Source organism: Macrobrachium rosenbergii, chromosome 4 (assembly GCF_040412425.1).
Source record: "Macrobrachium rosenbergii isolate ZJJX-2024 chromosome 4, ASM4041242v1, whole genome shotgun sequence".
In the NCBI taxonomy this organism is placed as follows: domain Eukaryota; kingdom Metazoa; phylum Arthropoda; class Malacostraca; order Decapoda; family Palaemonidae; genus Macrobrachium; species Macrobrachium rosenbergii.
Genome location: NC_089744.1, coordinates 29,934,322 through 29,957,808, shown reverse-complemented (window position 1 = coordinate 29,957,808; position 23,487 = coordinate 29,934,322). Strand labels below are relative to the sequence as shown.

Here is a 23,487-nt window from a genome sequence, read left to right as displayed (position 1 = left end):
CCAGTATTTGTGACCAACTGGCAGATGGTGCTGTGCACTGATGCTGTTTAATAGGTAACTGCAGAAAAGGCAAGTATTGAGAGGCCTCACCTATTTATGGTCTTTGCTTTCCTTACCATTGATAAAGTAGCATACTGGTACACATAAAGCTTTTACAAGACTAACCAATCAATTGTAAGTGAATGGCTCTCCAGTTTGATGAATTTGACAGAACCTGAAAGACAAAGACTTCACTGCACATGTCCAACCCAATCTCCATCTTCCCACAAGACATCATCAAGCCAACATCAATTATGGAGTGTGGAAAAAAAGATTGAAATTATGATTACTAAAATAGTATGAAAAATACTATTTCTTCACTACAAAACCCACTAGCCATAATTAATCTGAATCCCAATTATGAGGGAGGACAATGATAAAGACAGGTGCTTGAAGAAAAGAGAAGCCTAGAAGGTAATGATTCTATCTGCAGGTGCTTGAAGAGAAGAGAGGCCTAGAAGGTAATGATTCTATCTACACTCTGGAGGATCTGGTTTGTGGTCATCACTGTAAGGAAAAATTTGTCACTCATGTTATACTGGGTAATTTCATAAAGCAATAGATTGTAAATGAAAGTATGACAATCCAGGATAAGACATTCATCAATCACATGAGGCATGAAGGCAGATACTCCAGGAGGAGGATGAGGATAAATGACTCACACCCCTCCCAAATGATAAAAATACAGTAGAGTGCAACAATCAGTTCCTATGAGTGAAAACTGAAAGATTTACATGTAGCATATCATAAATAAAATCTAGACAATGTTCTGACAGTATCAAGTGCCTGCTCTAAACATGGCTGAATAATACTTCAAGGGCCAACAAAGATGAAAGAACACAGACTTCTTAGACCTTGATTTTGAGCTGTTCCCACAAACCGTCCAAATATGCCAAAATGTCGTGTTTTTGGTAAATTCATAACAAAAGCTAATCAAGCAACTTTAATGCTATCATGCATACGCTTTTCAATTTTTATTATAAGTCTGAATACCATTCAGTTTAAAAATGACATTTTTATAATAAAATAAAGTTTCATATATACTTACCCAGTAATTACATAGCTATTAGTTTCTTTTAACCGGCAGCTCAAATTTTATAAATTGTGGGTCTGCTAGCTTGTTATGGTTATGACGACATGCCCAGCCCACTTTCGCATGTAAGAGAAGGTACAACATAGCAAAGAGCTTCAATTTGTTTATGCCCTATGTCCAAGTGAGGGGAGGCAGGCGGGCTCCAATTATGTAATTACTGTACAGAGTAAGTACAGTATATATAAAACTTTATTTTACTATAAAATGTCATTTTCATATAAGTAACTTACCCAGTTACTACATAGCTCATTCCAACATTGAATAGAGGTGGGAATGTTGGACATATCTACCCCAAAACATTATTAAAACAGTAATGAGTTTGAGAACAGAAATTTGCTAACATTGAATCAATGTTGTTGAACCTTTCCTGATAAGAGAGCTGCTACAGTAAGATACTGCCCCTGGTTGGCGCTCATCTTATCCAGTAGAGGCGAGGCAGTAAAGCCTTGAGGGCCTACTACTACAGTGGGTGCTTTGTAGCGATGGACTAAATTCTGATGCCCAGGGTGCAGTACCACATGAAATAACCAGAATAAATAGTAACCATAACCACCAAAAATCAAATTAAAAACACCAATACCCAGCCATAAAACCAAAAGAAGGGAGGGTACTCCAAGTACATAGTACTCCCAGGCTCCCCAAAACTCAACACCCTAGGCAAGGTGAAAAGATTGAAGAAAGGACATTGCTTTCTACGTTTCTTTCCCCAACACCACTCCAGCCATGTAAAACGGACCCAAGGTACTGCATTAATCGTAAGTCGTCTTGATATCCCTTAAATAATGCAATGCAAACACCAACTTGCACTTCCAAAACGTCGCTTGTACAATTGACATAAGGGATAGATTGCACTTGAATTCCAAAGACTTAGCAACTGCTCTTATCTCATGGGTTTTATCTTTAAAGATGAGAGTGAGTCTTCGTTCACCATGGAATGTGCTTCGGAAATCAGATTCCTCAGAAAAATGCCAGGGCATTCTTGGACAGGGGTCTAGAGGGATATTTCACAGAACACCAAAGGTTTCTTGAAGTACCACAAATGTCCTTCGTTCTGTGAAGATAAAACTCAAGGGCCCTTACTAGACAGAGAGTTCTTTCTTCTTCAGACAGACCCACTATCTCAGACAAGTTCTTGATCATAAAAGAATGAGGCCATGGATTTGATGGGGATTCGTTCTTAGCCAGAAAGTCTAGGGGGAAAAGGAGCAAACTGCCTTCCCCTGAGAAAATCCTATGTTTCTGTCTAAAGCATGGATTTCACTGGACCTCTTGGTGGTGGCCAAGGCGACCAGAAAAAGAGTCTTCCTAGTTATATCCCTTAAAGAGATAGATTGCATGGGCTCAAAACGTGACTGGAAAGCCACTTAAGGACCACATCCAAGTTCCAGGACAGCAAAGATTTTTTCTTTAGGCTTTGCGGTGTCAAAGGACTTGATCAGGTTGGACAAATCCTGGTTCAACGAGTCGTCCATTCCTTTATGGCGGAAATCTGAGCTAACCATAGCTCTGTATCCTTTAATGGTAGAGGTAAAAAGTCCTTTAGCGGAGCATAGGAACAGGAGAAAGTCCGCTATTTCTGCTACAGAAGTCTTAGAAGAGGACATGTTATTTTGTCTGCACCAGGACCTGAAGATGGACCATTTTGCCTGGTAGACATTTTCTGAAGACTGTCTTCTACACTTCTCAATTACGTCTGCAGCCACTCTTGAAAAGTCCTTCTTTCAGAGCAGTCGCCTAACAGTTTAAACCCTGTTAAGGCCAGGGAAGACAGGTTTTTAGTGGAACCAATGTAAGTGAGGTTGCATGGGAAGTTGTTGCTTCTGTGGCAGCATTCTCGGGAGGTCCACAAGAAGTTCTAGTAGGTCCGGGAACCACTCTCTAGTTGGCTAGAAGGGGACTATCAAGATCATGGATAGGCTTTGATGAGACCGGAATTTGTTGATGACTTGCCTCTCTAAACTGAATGGGGGAAAGGCATACAGGTCTTTATTGGACCAATCCTGCAACATTGCATTGGTCGCCCATGCCAAGGGATCTGGAACTGGTGAGCAGAAGAGAGGAAGTCGGTGATTTCTGGAGGACGCGAACAAATCTACCATTGGTTTCCCCCAGAGCTTCCACAGATCCGGACAAACCAACGGGTCTAATGTCCATTCTGTGGAGAGGCTCTGTCTCTGACGACTCAATTCGTCCGCGAGAACATTGAGTCACTCAAGTTTCATTCTGGTGCAACCGAAGAACAATGTCCCTTGCCGCTTTGTACAGGGAGAAAGATTGGGTTCCTCCTTGTTTCTTGATGTATGTCAGTGCCGTTGTGTTGTCTGAATGCACTGCTATTGTCCTCCCCCGTATTTCTGAAGCGAAGCACTGTAGGCCCAGAAATATCACCTGTAATTCCTTTAAGCTGATGTGCCAGTTTTGCTGTTCCTGGGACCAGGTTCCTGACACTTCTTTTAATCCCATAAGAGCTCCTCAACCTAGGTTCGCCGTGTCTGAAAAGAACTCTAGGCTGGGGATCAGATGATGAAGAGATTTCCTTTCTGATAGTCTCTTTCTAGAATTCCACCAACGAAGATCCTCCTTGATTTCCGTTGTTATCAGGAACAGGAACGAGTCCGGAGACTTTTTCCCAGTTCCAGCTGGCTCTGAGGAAGAACTGGAGAAGTCTCAGGTGAAGTCTTTCCAGAGTAACGGATTGTTCCATGGATGAGACGGTACCTAGAAGACTCATCCACTGATCGGCTGAGCAACAGTTTAGATTTGGAAATTCTTCCATTGTCTGGAGACACCTTTCTATTCTCTTCGGGACCTGAAAAACCCGAGAATTGATTGTCATCCCTGAATAAGGAATCTCATGAGAAGGCGTCAAGAAGGACTTGTTTTGACTGATGAGAAGGCCCAATTCCTGAGCCAAGAGAAGAGTCGTGCGAATGTCCTCCGTACATTGCGCTTTTGAGCAGGAACGCAGTAGCCAGTCATCTAGATATAGAGAGATCTTTATCCCCATCAAATGAAGCCATTTTGCTAGTGGAGCCAATACTCTAATGAACACTTGCGGAGCTGCTGAGAGGTCTGGTTGTAGAATCCCAGAGAATGAATGTCCTCTACTAGCTCTATAGTCTCTTTCTGAACAAGGGACTTCACCTCTAGCAAGAGAGCAGCAAATCTCTCTGAAACTGGAGAGTAGCCTGTCAATTCGACAGGCTTGCAGATTAGAGAAGGAATGTTCAAAGCAGAGATAGTGTAGCCCTCCTTCAGGACAGACAATATCCAAGATTCCGCTCCCTTTTGTTCCCACCATTCCCAAAAGTGAAGGAGCCGCATTCCTGTCTGAATATGGACTATGTTTTCAATTCTTGGAGTAAGACTTTGAAGAGGACTTCTTGATGGAACGCTATGGGAAACAGATATAAGTTCTTGTCCTAATCTAGGAGCTAGAACGGGAGCTCCAAAAGGGAGTAGGTTGCAGCAGAGACAAAGATCTGGAAGAGCCAATGAATCCTTTAGGCATCTTGTAGATTGAGTGAGCAGGTCCTGAGTGTTTTTTTCTGCAGGTCAGAGGCGATGTTCAGTACTGTAGCCTGTGGAAAAAGATACTCTTGTCCAAGGGGAGAATAGGAGGGCCGATCTCTAAGACGGAGTGACGCCTTTCGAAGTAAAAGAGCAACAAAGCTCCCTCTTCTTAACAATACCCATGGCATACAGACTGGCTACCTCCTGCGTACTATCGTGAACACCTCTGTCATACAGAAAAGTACTCCCAAGAGATTCGACGAGATCTCTTGATGTAACAAAGAGCGCTCTCTAAGTTTGCACGCCAGAGCGCCCACCGCCCAGTCAAGGAATTTCTTCACTTCGAACACCTTAAAAATATTTTTAAGATGGTGTGCACGTTCTGAGGCCAAAAACATAATTCTCTACTTCCTCCAGTGTCTTCTTAGCTGAAGAGTGAATAGCTGGTGAGAAGGAGCTTGGATAAGTTGCTAGCAGGAACATCAACAGCACCAAGTATGCCGATGAAGGTGCATCTTGATCGGGAACAACCTCTTCCTCAGAAGAGACAGGATAAAGCGATAAGTCTGCTGTCGTCTGAGCTGTAGGAGTAGCCTTCTGAAGCAAACTGAGAATGTTATCCAGTTTGCTCTGAATCGGGTCAACTGGAGGAGGAACACTGTCCGAGATGGCACTACTAAGAAGCAGTGGGTGCTCGGGGGCCACTGTGGAGACGGGAGCCAGTAGCGAAACTTGTCGAAGAACGGGTGCCAATGGGCGCTCGGGGGGCACTGTGGAGACGGGAGCCAGTAGCGAAACTTGTTGATGAATGGGTGCCATTGGGCGCTCAATCGCAAACAGGAGTTTGGGTGCTTTGACACTAGTTGCTAGTCTAATGACTGTAGAGATGGAGGTGCTGGGTGCGCAACTCCTGATGCAGTAGCTCCTTTATTCGACGACGAACGTTTCCATGCCACAAGGCGCTTTGGCGCCAATTTACGACCATTGTCAGGAGAAGCAGAAGAGAACTGTTCCGGGGTATCCCAGTGACTACATGATGGGTGCGCTGAATCATTGCCCTTATTACAAGGAACAGGGGAAGAAATCTCAAAATTCACTGCAACCCCATTTAGCAGGCGTGACTTGTCCGCATAGCGCCGTGCACGCCTGGGACTAAAATCTTCGGAGCTGGAGGACATACAGTGAGCACTCACTCGAGGGCCTTTCCAATGACCTTTGGTTGTAGTCTGGGATTCATCAACAGACTGAACCGAGGGGGCGACTGCTGGGGGGCAGACCCCATCGACCTCCCTTAGGCTGCCAGTATGACTCCTAGGTGCTGGGGAGTATGACAGGGACCTTGGCCTAGGAGAATCGGCGTGCCGAACAGCCACCTCCTCCACTACCACTGCAATTGCAGTGGGCGCCATGAGGCTCTCTTGACTAACATTCAGACTGAACTGAGGGGGCGACTGCTCTGGGGCAGACCCCACTGACCTCCCTTAGGCTGCCAGTTTGCCTCCTCCCAGGTGCTGGCGAGTATGACAGGGACCTTTGACCTAGGAGAATCGGCAGGCCGAACAGCCACCTCCTCCACTACCACTGCACTTGCACTGGGCGCCAATCCATAAGCACTTTTACAGATGACGCTAATTTAGCGATCGATTGCACAATCAATTCAAAGCGAGTGTCGATTTTCAACTCCAGACTGGCAATGGTGTTGTGGGTCAGAAACATGAGAGCCAGGCAAAGGAAATGGTTGCACAAATGGAGGAGATGGAATGGGATTGGAAGAAATTACAGGTGCGATTGCATCTGACTTAGTGGATGAATCCTGACTAGACAAAGCTTTACTAGATTCCTTAGCAATAGCTTTCATCTTCCTATCTCTAGCTAGTTTCTGAGATGTGCATCTAAAGTCTTCCACTTCTTAATATCCCAGTCTTTACACTCCTCACAACGTAAATCTACTGAACATGTTTGCCCCCTACATGGAACACAGTGTGCGATCGTAAGATTCTCAGTTAGTCTAGTATTGCAGCTTTGCTGCAATACCTAATGTTAGCACTACTAGTGTCAGACATCCTAGAAAGTCTAATACAAGTCCAAAAACACGGGCAAAGAGTCGTCAATCAATAATCAAAATTCGCCTAACACTATCTTAATTATGCCGAAAGGCTACGAAATTAAAATATTTCACCAACTGAAGATAAGTCAAACAACCAGCAAAGTATAAATTCCAAAATTTGAGCTGCTGCCAACTACAGTCCTTCAACCACAGCCGGCAGAAACAAATTGAAGCCCTTGCTATGTTGTATCTTCTCCTACACCCGAAAGTGGGCGGGGCATGTCGCCATAACCATAACAAACTAGCAGACTGGCAATTTCAAAATTTTGAGCTGCCGGTTAAAAGATACTAATAGCCATGTAATTACTGGGTAAGTTACTTAAACAAAACTATCAATATACATGCAATGTTCGTTAAGAGGATCCATTAGTGTAAAAATAATTATAGTCGACAAAGGCAGACCATTATATAATTCACTATTCTGTATATCTCCATCTGCATAGATATTAAAGCAAGCCTCTTCTTCATCTCATTCTCTAGTAGGAGGAGAGCATATTAAATGCTAAGAACAGATGCATATCTGAGGGAAAAGATGAGATGGTTGGTGTTAGCACTGTCAAGAACCCACTTCTGCCAATTCATCATGGTAATGCTCTCCCTGCAGAACTGGTTGTAAGTGTCCACCTGTGGTGGAAACCACATGACAAAGTTAAACAGAAAATGAGTGACACATCAGCCAAACCATAAAAATGACAATCTTGGAAGAGCAGCTATACATAAATCTGTAGTAGTGAGTTGCACGCAGGAATGAAACCTTGTGAGAAGACAAAGCATGGCCTAGGCCTCAAGTTCCTTCAAGATGACAAACTAGAGAGCTCTCTGCATGGAATAAGGCTATTTATAATTAATGGTTTCATAACAAACAAATAATAGGCTTTACCTTTGCTTATTATCGTCAGGTATGTTAAATAACCTGCATATTTTTAATATTCTTGGGGAAATAAAATACAAAAGTACATTAAGTCTAATTAACAAAGTGATAACATATATAAATGTGTACCAATACAAAGGTCAGCACACCAGGAATTCCATCTATGAAATGCCTTAATAAACAGATGCGTTCACCAAGAGCAACTTCTTGTATTCAATACCAAAGGTCATGGAAATGTATATTAACAAAAATTTTTCCTACTACACATCCTATGGCAGACAGACAGCAGCTGTTTAGCACTTCTGAATTTTCCCCATTTGTACTAAACTTTCTTACCCCAACTCTAAAGCTATTTATATACAGTGTTATGAATTTACCTACGAAAGAACTTGAAATTTCTACCAATGTAATTTTTCCAAAACAATATGGTGATCATTTTCCTTACAAATGGTGTCTGAAGTTCTGTACTAACTGGATTTATACAAAACTGGAAAATTTATTTTAACAATAATTGGTCACATTTCAAATAAAAAGTTACATTAGTTACTACTTAATTAAATAGCCTTACAAATACCATACTAATTTTCCAGTTTATAGAAAATTCCCACCTTCACTAAAAGAGACTGTAATATGTAATGGAAAAACACAAATCAGCTCACTTTTGGAAAGGTGAACTTTAAGAAATTTTTTGCCAACATAACACTATTTTTTGACTCCAATGTCTTTTTTCATTTTGGTCATTAAAACACTTATAAAAATCAAGGTCCTTCTTTGTGCTCTGAAGTACTTTAAAAAATGATGGCAAAAATCAAAAGAGGACAATCCTGAGTTGTCTGCATAATAAAGGCTATGTGCAATTTAATAGAGGAAGAAAATACCACCATATACTGGTGTTCTTAAATAGTCTATATTACATTCAATGGTATAACCATTGCTTTATGCTACAACTGTATAAAATCTCCTACAGGAAGAAGACAAAGAATTAAGTTTACTTTTCTGAAAGTTCAAGAGTGGGGCCATAGAAAATGAGTTCAGGGATTTGACCTCCTTGAACACCTGTGCCATTTGTACTTTCTGATGAACAATGGAACATGAAAGTAACAGCACCCACTGTAACCTCACTCATTCCCTCCTGGCCAAAATAAGAAAGTTCTGCTCCATCCAAAATGGCAGAGGCAGTGTAATAAACATCTCTTTCTACTTGCACTGGATGAGTGAAATAAACATGGAAAGTGTTTGACGATCCATCTGAGAAAAACTTTGTAGTACTCTCTGCCAATACCTGCAATAACAAACACCATATATAAAATAACTGCAAAGAAAGAACTATCATAATCAATGCAATGTATAAGTATTGTCCTAATTGTGTGATTTTTTTTCTTTTCAATAGATTTTTGTTGAGGTTAGGTTTCTTACAGGGTCAGGTGTGAAAACGCAGTGTCATGGGCATTCTTGAGTACATTTAATTAATATGTCCTAGGTATTTTTTAATACAGTTCATTTTAGTATTTATGCAAAGTCTCATGATACCATATATTTCACATAGTGATTTCTAACCATGCCATCCAACTTGATTTTTTTTAACCTTTATTTCTATTTCAATACACTATACACCATTCTCAATGTACTTTCTAAATTCCCTGTAAAACGTTCATAAGTTAATGGAAATCTTAAGAAAAAAAAAACAAGCTACATCAGCTACCTTTGACAACAACTTTACATTACATACCTCACCATATTTCTTCAGCTCTATTCTGACATTGTAATCAGCAGCACCACTGGATGAGCCATAAAGGCCATATCCTACAACAAATATCCGCTTATCCACCATGAAATTTATGGAGTCCACCCGTCCTCTATATCGCCACTGATTACTTCTGTAAGCTGAAGACTGAAATCTGTAAGGAAATTAAAAAAATTCTTATCTACCGGTAATTCAACAATGGCTCAACTTCTATCTCCATTAAACATGTCATGAACTAGTACTACAGGAGAGCTGATTGGAGAATTATTTACATTTACAATAAGGTAGGGTGCAAAACAAAATTAAAAAAGTACACTCACAAAAGATTCTTCTACCATGAAAAGAGCATGTTTACAGATATGAAAAGTAGCACTGGTGGAAAAATGAACAGAGAGTTTTCTGATTTGTTAGATGATGGTGAAAATGTTGTATAATCTGGAAATTTATAGGAGGAAGACTGAGAAAGAGTAAATGGAGTAAAAGGGGTTTGGGCATGAGTGATTCCAACCAGCATTACAGTTCATGATGTACAAACAATTTGGTCACCTTATCAAGGCTGAACATTGATATGATAAAGCAGATCAGCAGAAAAGTCAGACTCTGCAACATAACCAAGGATGATCTGAAGAAATCCACAAAGTATCAGTGAAACAAAGCAAGAAAGGGATAGTCAGACTGGGGTCAGAGGTGCAATGTATGTAGGAAGCCAGATGCATTATGAAGGAGATAGAAGAAACTGCAGATAATGGGTACTTCATTCAAATTAAAGTCCCTGTATGTTGCTTCTATCAGAAGACTTAACCTATTGCAAAAATGGCTTATTTCTGATGTAAAACAAGTTTTGACATAGAAAATATCAATTTTTGGTAGCTGCTGAGTCCTCAAAGGAGCTACACTCTCATGTTCCCCCCTACCCCTCCCCCCTGGGCTCAAGAAGACAGACCAACCAATTACAAAGAATTCTCTTATAGTTGGTCTCGGCCAGAATAGTGCTTGTTGGCACAGTAATAGAATATAAAGGACTCAGGACAGGAGGGATGTATCTCCTCTTCTATAACGACCGCTTCAGCCCTAAGTCCCACTCCTCTGGGGGGACCATGAGGATGAACAGCAGTTACTCTATCAAAAATAAATATATAAAATAATCCTGACTCACCTGTGACATATCTGCTTTTTCAATCCTTGTCTGGGTTTGACTGGATAGGTAACAGAAGGCTTGTTTCTGGCAGTGAAATGGAGAAAAAGATCAGTTGTTTCCTGCAGAGTAAGAATCCCAGACTGGGCTGCTCCATTTGCAAACTCTCCCAGTTCCATACACGGTATACGTATAAGGTTTAGTGCTGAGCCCAAAACCTATAAAAGAATAAATGTCATTACATTCTTAAATACCATAAAGCATATACTGTAGCTCTTTGAATAGCAACAAGCCTCAAGAACTGTACAGGATGATTTTTCCTTGTGTGTGAATATATTAAAGAAATTGTAAGAAAAATTCTTAAGATAAAATACCAATAAGCAACTAGCTTAAAGCATAACCTGTATTGTACGTGTAGGGTAAATATACATACATTTTCAACTTCAGGTACTCAAACTTGATTACTGTTCAGTCAAATAACCTAAAATTCAAGGCTTAACAGATTTCCTTTTAATGAACAAAGTCCCTAATCTACAGCAAGTGGGATGGGAGACTGCAAACTTAACATGTACTACAGCTTGTTTGCTATGTTCCAAACATGCTCTCTGTTTGGGAGGAAGTCCTCTATGATGCATCAAGTTCATTGGGGGACAGTGTACTTACACATGCAAATGAACTTTAGTGTCCAGCCCAATATACTGGAATCTGACTGCATCAATTCCCTAGAGATCACTAAGATGTTTCTTATCCAGTGAAACCTTGCCATATGTATATACATATACTCATATTACTCAGATTAGGCTTCAATGACAGGATGGTTTGGATTCCAGATTCTTTAACTTACAAAGTAAAAGTTTTCAAAGACATAGTCTTTTTCTTCAGGTACCAATGCATCAGTACCTGAAGAGGAAGACTGTGTCTTCGAAAGCTTATACTTTGTAAATTAAAGAAGATGGAATCTACACCACCCCATCTTATTGAAGCCTAATATGAGTAATATGAATATATACACACAGTGAAGTTGTATGGCTATTTTGTGGTTGCATATACTCATATATGTACATTTACATATCTGTTCACACAATATACCTCTCAACCTATCAATACATCCTTATCCAGAACCCATAATAAAATATAACTTCTTTGCCCCTATATATTACCTTTCTTTTATTTTCTGGAGATTGTTCAATCTCTTGTCGTACACACTCTGCTTCTGCCCATGACAGAGCTGCATCAAACAGCACAATCTCACGACAATTCAACGTTTCTCTTGAGAGAACACTTGTGAGGGTTGGAAAGTCAATATCCACAAAACCATCTGACTGTAGAGCCATTTCAGCCTGAAATATTCAAGAAAGGTACTGAATTTTTACATTTCTTCAATACTATAACATTTAACTAACACAAACTCATATACACTATACAAATTTTCTGTACTGCATTTAGTAAACATATAAGCAGTGTGTAATACTGTAATGACAAGGATTTTCTTAAATGCACCACAAGAAGAAACTATGGCTATAGTCTTTGGTGTTCAAGAACAAAACTCCTGTTTTCATGCATACTTTGAAAGGAGAAGCCCTTTCAATTCAAATGCTCATGAAATGATCTGAAAATAAATGAAAAGCTGCAGTGCAGCTGGTAAACTGAAACAAGAATATCCCAAGGAATAGAATCTATCTGAAATACCTTGAAAAGTACTTCATATGAGATTTACAAGCCTAAAATTGAGCAGGAAAAAACAAATTAAAACTACAGAAAAAAGAAAAGAACAAAAAATATATACAGTAAATACATTAATGTAGCCAGCAGAGACTTCCACATACATACAGACTGTACTACCCTTTGAAGCAGAAACATGGCATTAACAAGGAAAATGGAGGAGTTTCTGAAAAGGTGTGTCCATATACATTATGACTCATGGCCAGAGAGCAGTGGGAAAATTCATTTCACTAATGAAGAACTGAAGTGATGTGATATCAAGAGGCTGGAAAGAGATTAAGATTTTAAAGACTGATTTGGATCAGTAAAGCAGTGGATATGAAACTACATGGATAGTGGCTTGTTAAAAGGCCTAGGAAATCATGAAGAAAGAGGACAGATGAAGACCTAGACCTGGTGAGAATTCAAGCAGTAACGAAAACTGCTACTTACCTGGGCATCAATAACCTCCCAGCATCGTGTCATTAGTTCTGGCTCTTCAAAGAGACGAGACTGAGAAAGTAACAAACAAGCGTTGCGGGCAGTAAGAGAGACTTCCAGAAATTTAACACACTGCTGTGCTAAGTGAGGGACAAGGTACTTCTTGGCAGCATAAAGTGTGGCCAGCACAGTATCTGGCTCCAAGCGTATCTCATCACAATACAGGTACCTTTGAATAAAGAAAAATTACTACAATACTTCAAAATAAATACAAAAAGTCCATTTTTAACCCTTTGAGAGTTTTATGACATATGCAAATCTCATCCCTTAAGACTAAAAAAAATCAGTAACTAACAATAAATATGTTAATGCTGAGCAGCAAGTCACACAAAAATTTTGCTAATTTTTCCTTATATATGTCACAGCTTTTTATTTATTATAACTGGTAGCCTATATATGGCAATAATATACATATCATTGGAAAGGATTTATCTAATTTTCTGATGGTCCAAAAAAAAAAAGAAATCTATCGGTTTTTTCTTGTTTACAAAAAAATATTTAAAAATCTGTCCTTGGCTAACTTCAGTGCATCATTACAACATTCATGTTTTGTTGTTTATAATTCTTAAGGATACTAAAATAATTTGGCTCCAAAATAAGACCAAAACTAGCACTCTATCATGAAAACAGAATCTGCAGCAAGTGATAAAGGATAATCATCTCCAAACCCATAACCAGTAAACTAGAGCAATGTGTGGTTTAACACAGATGAGTTCTGAGGCCCCCAAAAATCTCAAAGGATTAAAAAAAAATAGCAACAAGCTCTATTACTTTTAACATCCAGTTCTGATACTCATTCTACCCAATATAACCTTAAAAGATTCTATATAAATTGTACCAAAATAAATAACCATTCATGCCAGACCTTCAAATTACTAGCTTCTTATAACCACATACAGAAAGTAATAAACTTTTAAGAATTACATATGAATCAAATACTGTCTCACCTTAATAAAGTGAGAAAAGCTGATGGTTCCACGTCGGGAACCTGAACTTCCTCTTCTGATTTTAGCCCACCATAAAACATAGCATAAAACACACTACTGCCAACTGCTAAGACATATTTATGAGCTGGTATTTTCTGAGTACTGCCTGTATTGAAGAGAAATGCACTAGTGTAAATACATACTTTAAATTATTTTACAAAATCTTGTCACAAAAAAAAAAAAAAATTATAAGGTCTATCAATGGCTGTAAACATGGAGCCTGTGAATGGTTGCGGGAGCCCCCTTTTGGCACCAAAAATTCGCTATAGAAAACGCAACGAAAAAAATTGATCCCTCTGTGCTTCATAATGGTAATAAAAACCGTGCTTTTGTTGGTGTTGCCAAAAGAAAAAGCAACTGGAAAACTACTAAACAGTAAGGGGGACCCTCTTGGGAACCGGGGTTTTGGGTGGGGGAAAGCAAGAGTCCGGTTCCCTGCCACCTGTAACGTACAAAATCCCCAGTTTCTGACCCGCTAGTCTGCATACAAAAAGTTGTCCCGCTAGGCTACATACGTAAGGCTGACCCGCTAAAATACATACATGAGGCTGACCCACTACACTACATACGTGAGGCTGACCCAGTACTCTGCACACAAAATGTTGTCCCGCCACTCTCCTTACAGTAGGCCCTGATGCACCTACGGAAACTGCTAGCCTAGGGTTCTTGTAGCCTATAAGAACCATGGTTAGGCTATTCCCTACCTACATTAGGGCAGACAAAAACTGCTAGCCTAGGCTACTTGTAGCCTACGTAACAAACACCAGTTAGGCTATTCCCTACCTACATTAGAAAGGATGTTAATTTTGTAACGGTGATTTTTTTAACAAATCTGCTTTCAGTTTGGAGTGGCGGAACAGCGCTTCGCACCTTATCCACATTTTGAAAGATTCTTGGCAAGCTTGTACATTCTGGCAAGAGGTAACATCTGTATTCAGTGTAGCCACAGGGGTTACAAAAAATGACAAACTGCATGCTAGGGTCCGTTCCAAAACATAACTTAACCTAGCAAATAAACAAATGTAAAAAGGCAGGTAAATGCTCTGCTTACCTTATTCAAAGTTGCTGCTGTCTGACCATTTAGGTAACAGTATTGGCTTTGTAGGTCCTACTATCCTGGGCTTCTTTGCAACTGCTGGCTGCCAAACAGGTGAATAGGAATTACTCAGTCCGGGTCTTACTGTAGACGGTCAGGAAAGTAAATCAGAGATGAGGAGTGTCAGGCGGCTCTCGAGCAGATAGACACGCTTAACTAATTCCAGAAACGCCCGAAATGGACATGGAACACCTTCTAGATATCGCTTCTGGACGCAGTACGTAGAAAAGTAACTTTGGTAAAGTGGTTTCTCCATACCGTGTCTCAGTAACGCGCTCTGTTTGAGAACGTGCCACTGCAACTCTGTAGTGTTCATCTGTTCACTCGGGTCGACAGGACTAACGAAGTTGACACTGTGGTTCACGGTGCTGTGCGCGAAATAATGATCCCAGACGTTGCTGTACGCCTTCCAGCAATCAGATATGATTGTGGTTTCTGGAAGTACGTTGTCCAGCAACACCGGGAGCACAGTTTTAGCTGACCAGTCTGGAACCACCTGGAAAAATGTGTCACGCATCTGTCGGTCAATGCCACCGAACACCCAAGCTCCATCAACCTTACAGCCACAGTTGTGATTACGTTTCCCAAATTTACTTTCATCAATCTCAACAATATGACCAGGACCACCAATTTTCTTGTTATCAGCCAGCAGTATTTCGCAGCAAATGTCTCTGCAGAAGTTGTACCAATCAAGTCGTGTGAGACGATATCGGCAAAACATAGGATCGCAACACATATTGTGGCAGTTTCTTAGAAAAACAAAACATGAGCACAATTATTGCCTGCAGAGACATTTTAGAGCTTTCAAAGGACCCATGCCATACTGATACCTTCTTTCTGCATCGACGGTTCACTCATCGTCACATGTACACTGGATGTCCATTGGCTGTGTGGACACCATCATTAACGAAATGGTGGTTTCCTGCTTTGCATTCACTACACAACCTGGAAAAGTCGCCTACCAGTCCTTGCTGGTACAAATATTTTGTGAATTCCCTGGTGTTCCATAGGAACTAAAGGACCGTGGGAATGTACAAGTCCGTGTACGAATTGAAATCTTCCAAGGAGTTGATTTTCGGGAACAAAATCAAGTCGTGACTTTCCATCGCATTGGTTTGAGAAAGAAAGAACACGTGATTCTGGTGTTGGCCTGGGCCTATGAATCACATCGATAAAACACATTGTGATTGTATCAGAGTAATTAATCCGTAAGCCCTAGGGAATGACCTGGGTCAGCCTGAGATACGATTGGACAGAATTAAATTTCCCGCGGTCAGGTTGGGGCGACGAACGGCGGCAGCCTTAGGAACTACGGGGTGAGAGGAGTGCCACACTTCGGCCATCTTAAGAACTATGGGAGAGCAGTGCTGCGTGACACCATTCATGTCAACTTGGTACTTAGAAAAAGTTACGCTCTGCTAAAAAAATTGTCGTTCGGGAAAATCAAGCAAATTGATCATGTAAGTTACTTTATGGGTAGAATCGGGCACGCTGAGCAACATTTATCCTATAACATTTTTCATTTAGATCATTGTTAATGAGCTATAAGCGCGTCCCTCGGTCGTCCACACTACCCATTAACATAAAACTGGCCATCTCACATAAAATGTAAGATTGACAGTGAGGAAATTAAAAAAACAAAATTAATGCAGCTGCTGGTTTGTCAATACTAAGCAAGTTGTTATTCTTTCCAGGGAGGATAAAAAACACTCCAGCTGTAAGTAAAAGGTGTAAAATGAGCATTTATATGCTATGATATTGAATTTTGAGCTTCATGTGTTTAGAGAAAGTTAAATTTTATATTTTAAAGTCAAGTCTTCATGAATAGTGAATGAATTGATTTTGTGCCCAAGGAATGGTAAAAAGGTTTCACAGAGAATGACACAGTGATAAAAGATTATTTCTACTGTAGCTAAGGCTAAAACAGGCACAGCAAGAACTAGTGAACAATTAAGCATAACACAAAGGATGCTAGCTGTAAAATATTCTTTGACAGTCAAAGAGTAATGAACAGACACTTGGTGTTTAGAAGCTAGTATCAAATAAGTATCTCTTTGACAGCAAAGTGTGACCAAGGTCTAATGAATAAACACTTATTCATTTTGAGAAAATTCAAAGAATAAACATGACATTTTTATGAAAAATAAAGGTTTATATATACTTACCAAGTAATTACATTGCTATAGTTTCTATCAACCGGCAGCTAAAAGTTCTGAAATTTGCAGATCGCGCTATTTTGTTTGGCTAGGTGACTAACCCCGCCCACTTTCAGGGTAAGAGAGGAACAACTAGCAAAAGTATTTAATTAGTTTGTGCCATAATGCTCATGTGAGGGGAGGAGGGAGGGTTCGAATCATGTAATTACTTGGTATATATAAAACTTTATTTTATCATAAAAATGCCATTTTTATATAAGTAATTTACCAAGTAATTACATTGCTCATTGATAGGAGGTGGGATGCATGAACAAATCTACCCCAAAACACTAATAATAATGGTAATGAATTTGAGAATAGAAAGGATTGCTTGCATTAAAAAATGCCTGTTGTTTCCTTACCTGATAAGGGAGCTTCTACAGGAAGGTACTGCCTCTATTGGCGCTCTCCTTATCGTATAGTGGCGTGGCAGTATAGCCGAGGCTCGCCTACTATATTAGTGGTACCTTGTAGCAAGGATGATTCCAGTACAGTACAGAAAAAACAACAATGAAATAAATGTCACCTAATATCATAAAAAGTTGAAAACCACTGCCCAACTATGAAGGACTGGAGGGCACTCTGGTACACTGTACCCCAGGCTCCCTTGAAAAACTCAACAACCTCAAATCAAGGTGAAGAAAGGAAGGAAGGATTGCTTCCTACACTTCTTCCCCCAACACCACGCCAGCCACCAAAAATGGACTCAAAGTACTGAAATTATTGTAAACTGTTTCAATTTCCTTCAAATAATGAGTTGCAACGACCAACTTACATTTCCAAAAAGTCGCTTGCAATATCGAGGAGAGAGACAAATTACGCTTGAATGCCAAAGCAGTGGCTAAAGCCCTAATTTCATGAGCTCTCACTTTACACAATGGAAAAAACTCATCTTCAACAGAAGAATGGGCTTCCGAGATAAAGTGTCTAAGGAACTTTGAAAGTGGCCGAGAAGGATTCTTAACAGAACACTATAAGGCATTTGAAGGACAACGAATCTTATTTGCTCTGTGAAGATAAAACTTTAGAGCTCTCGCAGGACACACTAACCTCTCTTCCTCATTTGGGCCTGCAATCTCAGAAAAGCTTTTAATTGCAAACAAATGAGGCCATGGATTGGAACTGGTCTTGTTCTTGGCTAGAAATCGCAAAGAGAAGGAAGTGACAGCATTCTCTTGGGGAAAAACCACTCTTTTGTCTATTGCATGGACCTCACTGATTCGTTCTGTGGTTGCTAAAGGGACTAGAAAGAGGGTCTCTCTAGTTAGATCTCTCAGGAAAATCGAATGCATAGGCTCAAATTGGGGACCAGACAACCATTTAAGGACCACGTTCAGGTTCCATGGCACAACTGCTACCTCTTTCTGTCTCATAGAGTCAAACGGTCTAATTAGATCAGATAAATCCTGATTAGAGGAAAGTTCCACTTCCCTGTGTCTGAAGACAGAGTTTAACATGGTCCTGTAACCCTTGATCATCAAGGATGACAGGTTCCTATTGGTCTTAAGATGTAGCAGAAATTCTGCTATTTCGGTTATAGATGTCTGGGAAGATGACAATCTGTGCTTCCTGCACCATTCTCTGAAAACTGTCCACTTAACCTGATATACTCCATCAGAATACTGTCCCCTGCGTTTGGCAATAGCTTGCAAAGCCAATCTTGGAAACCCCTACTTTCTAAAAAGTTTCCTGACAAGTCTGTATCCTGTCAGGGCCAGAATAGACAATCCCTGATGAAAATGCCAGAAGTGGAGTTGTTTAAGCAGATCAGGTTTTTGAGGTAGCAACCTCGGAAAGTCTGCGGGGAGGTCAAGAAGATCTGGGGACCATTCCTTCGTTGGCCTAAAGGGGGCCACTAGGATCACTGACAAATTTTGGTGAGTCTGGAATTTGTTGATCACCTGTCTTATCACGCCGAAGGGGGGAAACAAATAAAGGTGAGTTTGACCAGTCATGAAGCAAGGCATCGGTTGTCCACGCTAAAGTATCAGGAACTGGTGAGGAAAAGAGAGGGAGATGATGGTTTCTGGAAGTCGCGAACAAGTCTATGACCGGAGTCCCCAACAACTTCCAAAGATCCGAGCAAACGTGAGGGTCCAGAGTTCACTCCGTGGGTAACAACCGTCTCCAGCGGCTTAACACATCCACCAGAACGCTGAGCTTCCCCTGAATGAAGAAAGTAAGAAGCTTGACTTGAAACTGCTCTGCCCAAAGCAGAAGATCCCTTGCTGTCTCGTAAAGGGAGAGTGTGTCCCCCCTTGGTTTTTGATATACGCCAGGGCAGTCGTACTGTCGGAGTGCACTGTAACTGTTTTGTACACTTCTTTGAAAAATTGTAACCCCAGATGAACTGCCTTCAACTCCTTGACAATTGTGTGCCAATTTCTTTGTTCTGGAGACCAGGTCCCTGAAATTTCCTTGTCTCCCAACAGAGCTCCCCAACCTAGGTTCAACACATCTGAGAAAAAGTCTAGGTTGGGGTTCTACAGGAGAGATTTCCCTTGCAACAACATTCCTTCTAAGCTCCATCAACGCAGATCCTCTTTTATCTCTGGAGTTACTCAGGACACGGAAGAGTCTGGGTATTTTTTCCTGTTCCAAATGATTCTTAAGCAGAACTGGAGTGGTCTCATATGAAGTCTGCCAAGAAGTACGAACTGTTCTATGGACGATAATGTCCCGAGAAGACTCATCCATTCGTTGGCGGAGTATTGGTCTAGAAGAGGAAATCTGCACACTATCTTGACGCAAGACTGTATTCTCTTCGGTGAGGGAAAAACCTGAAAACTCTGAGAGTCTATTATCATCCCTAAACAAAGAATTCGTTGTGACGGAATCAACTGGGACTTCTGAACGTTGATCATCAATCCCAGCTTCTGGGCTAGTAGAAGTGTCTTTTGAAGGTCCTCTGAACATTTCTCTTCCGATTGGGCCCGAAGTAGCCAATTGTCCAGCTAAAGGGAGACCTTGATCCCCATCAGATGGAGCCATTTTGCTAAGGGAGCACGCAATCTGGTAAACACTTGAGGCACCGTCGATAACCGAAACAGAGCACAGAACTGGAACACTGTTCCCAAACACGAACCTCAGAAACTTCCTCGATTCCTAACGTATTGGGATGTGGAAGTACGCATCCTGCATGTCTATAGATGTCATCCAGTCTCCCTGGCAAATGGATGACATGATGGTTCGATTTGTCTCCATCTTGAACTTTGTCTTCTGAACGAAGACATTCAATGTGCTGACATCCAGGACGGGCCTCCAGCCCCCTGAAGCTTTGGGCACCACAAAAAGACTGTTGTAGAAGCCCGGGGAGCCCACTTTCTCTACCAATTCTATCGCCCCCTTCTTGAGAAGGGACGACACTTCCTCTGAGAGGGCCAAAGACTTCTTTGAGCCTTTGGAGTATGCTGACAATGTTATTGGAGAGCTGCTTAAAGGTGGCTTTTCTTTGAAGGGGATAGAATAGCCTTCCCTCAGAACATTGACAATCCAGGGCTCTGCCTCCCTCTCTTTCCACTTCTCCCACAAGCTGGCGAACAGGATCTAGAAAGGGATCTTTGTCTGCTGCCACGAAAGGGCTGAGTCTGCAGCAGGGAGACTGTCCTGGAGGTATGAGCAGGCACCTCCTTAGGTCTCCTAGAGGACTGGGCAAGAAGATCTTGCGTGTTCTTCTGGAGATCCGAAGAAATCTCCAGAAATGTAGCCTGTGGGAACAGGTGATGATGATCCCGCAGGGAAAACAGAAGGGCCGATTTCTGGGAGGGACTCACTCCCCTAGAGGTGTAGGAACACACAGTTCTCTCTTCTTTAAAACTCCCATTGTGTAAAGGGAAGCTAATTTCTGTGAACTGTCCTTGATTCTTTTACTGATACATAAGAGGACCGCCCAGCAAGTAGAAAACACTATCTTCAGGAATAGTAGGGCAGTCCTTAATCTTATGGGCAAGAGAGCCCACTGCCCAATCGAGAAAACTCAACACTTCGAATACCTTACACAAGTTTTTAAGAAGTTGTGGGAGCTCCGTTGAACTGAACATGATCTTCACTGAAGCAAAGCCAGATCTATGCGAGGAATCAATCAACCTGGAGAAGTCCCCCTGGGAGGAGATAGAAACTCCCAAAGAAGGAGCTTCCCCTGTGGCATAAGAGAGCTGTCTCCTCTTAGACAATCTAGAAGGAGGGAAGCTGAAAATGGCTCTACCTTGTTCCCTCTTCTCCGCTGGCCATCCCTCATTATTATTATTAAAACAGTTTAACCAGACCACTGAACTGACTATCAGCTCTCATAAGGCTGGCCCGAAGGATTTGGATGAAATAACAGGTCTAGGCTAGAAGCCTGGCACTGGGACCGAATAGGTCATTCGGTATAGTGATGAATGAATGAGAATGAATTTAAAAACTGCACACAGGCACACGCTCTCATACAGGAGCACACTCAAAACAATAAATACATATATACTCATTTCCATATATACTCACTAAAAAGGTATATTAAAATTTAAAATAAATTTATTACAATTTTGAAATTTAGTTGTTTTAAAATTCATTAGACCCCTGAAGGTTTTCGTATTTCTATTATCTGCTTTTATATTTTATCAATTAAATCACAGCTACTCATGAACATTAAAATTGGTATTACTGAAAATGTAATAGATTCTGACAAAACTTCCTTCATTGGTCTATTTCCAAAATTTTATAATTGCTGCAGGTTATATTTTGGACAATTATACAATACATGTTTCACAGTTATCAACACTTTGCAATCTGGGCATTTGGGAGGAGGGCCACACGGACTATTCATTAAGTGCCCATGTGTCAAACGAGCATGGCCTATTCAAAGAAGCATCAGAATTACTTGTGTGTGTCTCTCACTCTGATATGACGAATTCCATTTTCCAACACTAGATTTTATGTTTTAATTTATTATTTTCAGGTTCTTCATTCCATATTTTTGCCATTTAATTACAATGTTTTTATATATCTTATATAGTTACTAATAAGGACGTCTATATTTGCTTGTCATGTGGACTGCTTCTTTGGCTGCTTTATCAGCCTCTTCATTTCCTTTAATCCCTACATGGGCAAGGATCCAATATATTTCAATATTTTTTCCATTATTATACAAATTTATGGAGTGAAAACTTAATTTGTAGTACAATATTATTTTTTTTATTATAGCTTTGAATGGCTTCTATAGCGCTTCTAGAGTTGCTATAAATCACAAAATTATTACATGAGGCTTCTTTAATTATCTTTATGGCTGATGCTATTGCACATAACTCAACTGTAAACACTGAGGCATTATCTGGTGGAGAGAACTGATACGTTTTATCTGGGGATACTGCAGCATATCCCAGTCCGCAGTGTGACTTACATCCGTCAGTGTATATTGCGTAATGTGGACCTTTTCAGATTATATGTTCTACTCTAGGTTGTTTATGGTGTTCTGGGGTATATGAATAACTTTTTGATAAATATTTTAAGTGTGTACAAATTCTCATTTTATTCATTGTCCAAGGAGGAGGTAATTTTAATATTAAAGGTAATTGTATATACCTATATTTAGTGACTCAAACAATCTTCTAGCTCTAATTGGGAAAGGAGGTGGATGACTGTTTATAAACACATCTCTTAATCAAAATAATTTTTTGGTTGGAGAATCATTTGTCGGAATTCTCAGAGCACTCTTCATTGTTACTAGCTCTCTATGGAGAGAGAGAAGTAGTTCACCACATTCAACTTGTAAAGAAGACATTGGTGATGATTGAAAAGCTCCTGAACATATTCTAAGGCCTTCATTATGAACTGGGTCTAATGTTTTCAGAGTTGCGTCTGATGCCGAGCCATACATTTCGCTTCCATAATCAATGACAGACAGCACTGTTGCTTTATACAGTACAGTAAGGGTATATCTATCGGCTCTACAAGTAGTGTTCGATAGTTTTTCAATTAGGTTTAATACTCTTTTACATTTTGATTTCATGTATGTTATGTGGGCTTTCCAGTTCAAGTGAGTATCAAATAATAATCCAAAAACTTTGCTGTTTGGCCAATTGGTATGGAATGATTTCTGATTTTTAAATCTATTTCGTCACCTTTTTCCACTTTTTATTTTTATAAAACATTACTGCTTGAGTCTTTTGTATACAAAATTTGAAGCCTACAGATGAGGCCCATTCACCTATATTTATTATAATTTTATTAATGATTCGCTCTGCATGTTTTATGCGAGATGCTGAATAATATATGGCAAAATCATCCATATACAAGTTATTTTTAATTCCGATAGGTAGATTATTACTGATAACATTTACTGCCAAAGTAAACAGTGTGCTACTAAGGACGCTTCCTTGTGGAACACCATTTTCAAGTGGAAATTTACTTGACAATACATCATCAATTCTCACTTGAAAAGTGCAATTTGTCAAAAAGTTTTCGATAAACCTTGGTAACTGTCCATGGATGCTGTTTTTATGTAACATTTTTAATATTGCATATCTCCA

At 40.3% G+C, this 23,487-nt stretch overlaps 1 protein-coding gene across 1 annotated transcript in view; it reads right to left on the bottom strand.

Moving 5' to 3' along the window:
- Window positions 1-7,705: 7,705 nt before the first annotated feature.
- LOC136831625 (BTB/POZ domain-containing protein 6-B-like) overlaps window positions 7,706-23,487 on the bottom strand; it is a 48,912-nt gene continuing 33,130 nt past the window's right edge. Inside the window, exons 4-9 of the mRNA XM_067092260.1 lie at window positions 13,652-13,796; window positions 12,657-12,873; window positions 11,663-11,842; window positions 10,524-10,720; window positions 9,353-9,521; window positions 7,706-8,905 (exon numbers count right to left, since the gene is read on the bottom strand). Of these exons, the coding sequence (XP_066948361.1) occupies window positions 8,612-8,905; window positions 9,353-9,521; window positions 10,524-10,720; window positions 11,663-11,842; window positions 12,657-12,873; window positions 13,652-13,796 (1,202 nt within the window). The 3' untranslated portion in view covers window positions 7,706-8,611. The remainder of the gene's footprint in view (window positions 8,906-9,352; window positions 9,522-10,523; window positions 10,721-11,662; window positions 11,843-12,656; window positions 12,874-13,651; window positions 13,797-23,487) is intronic.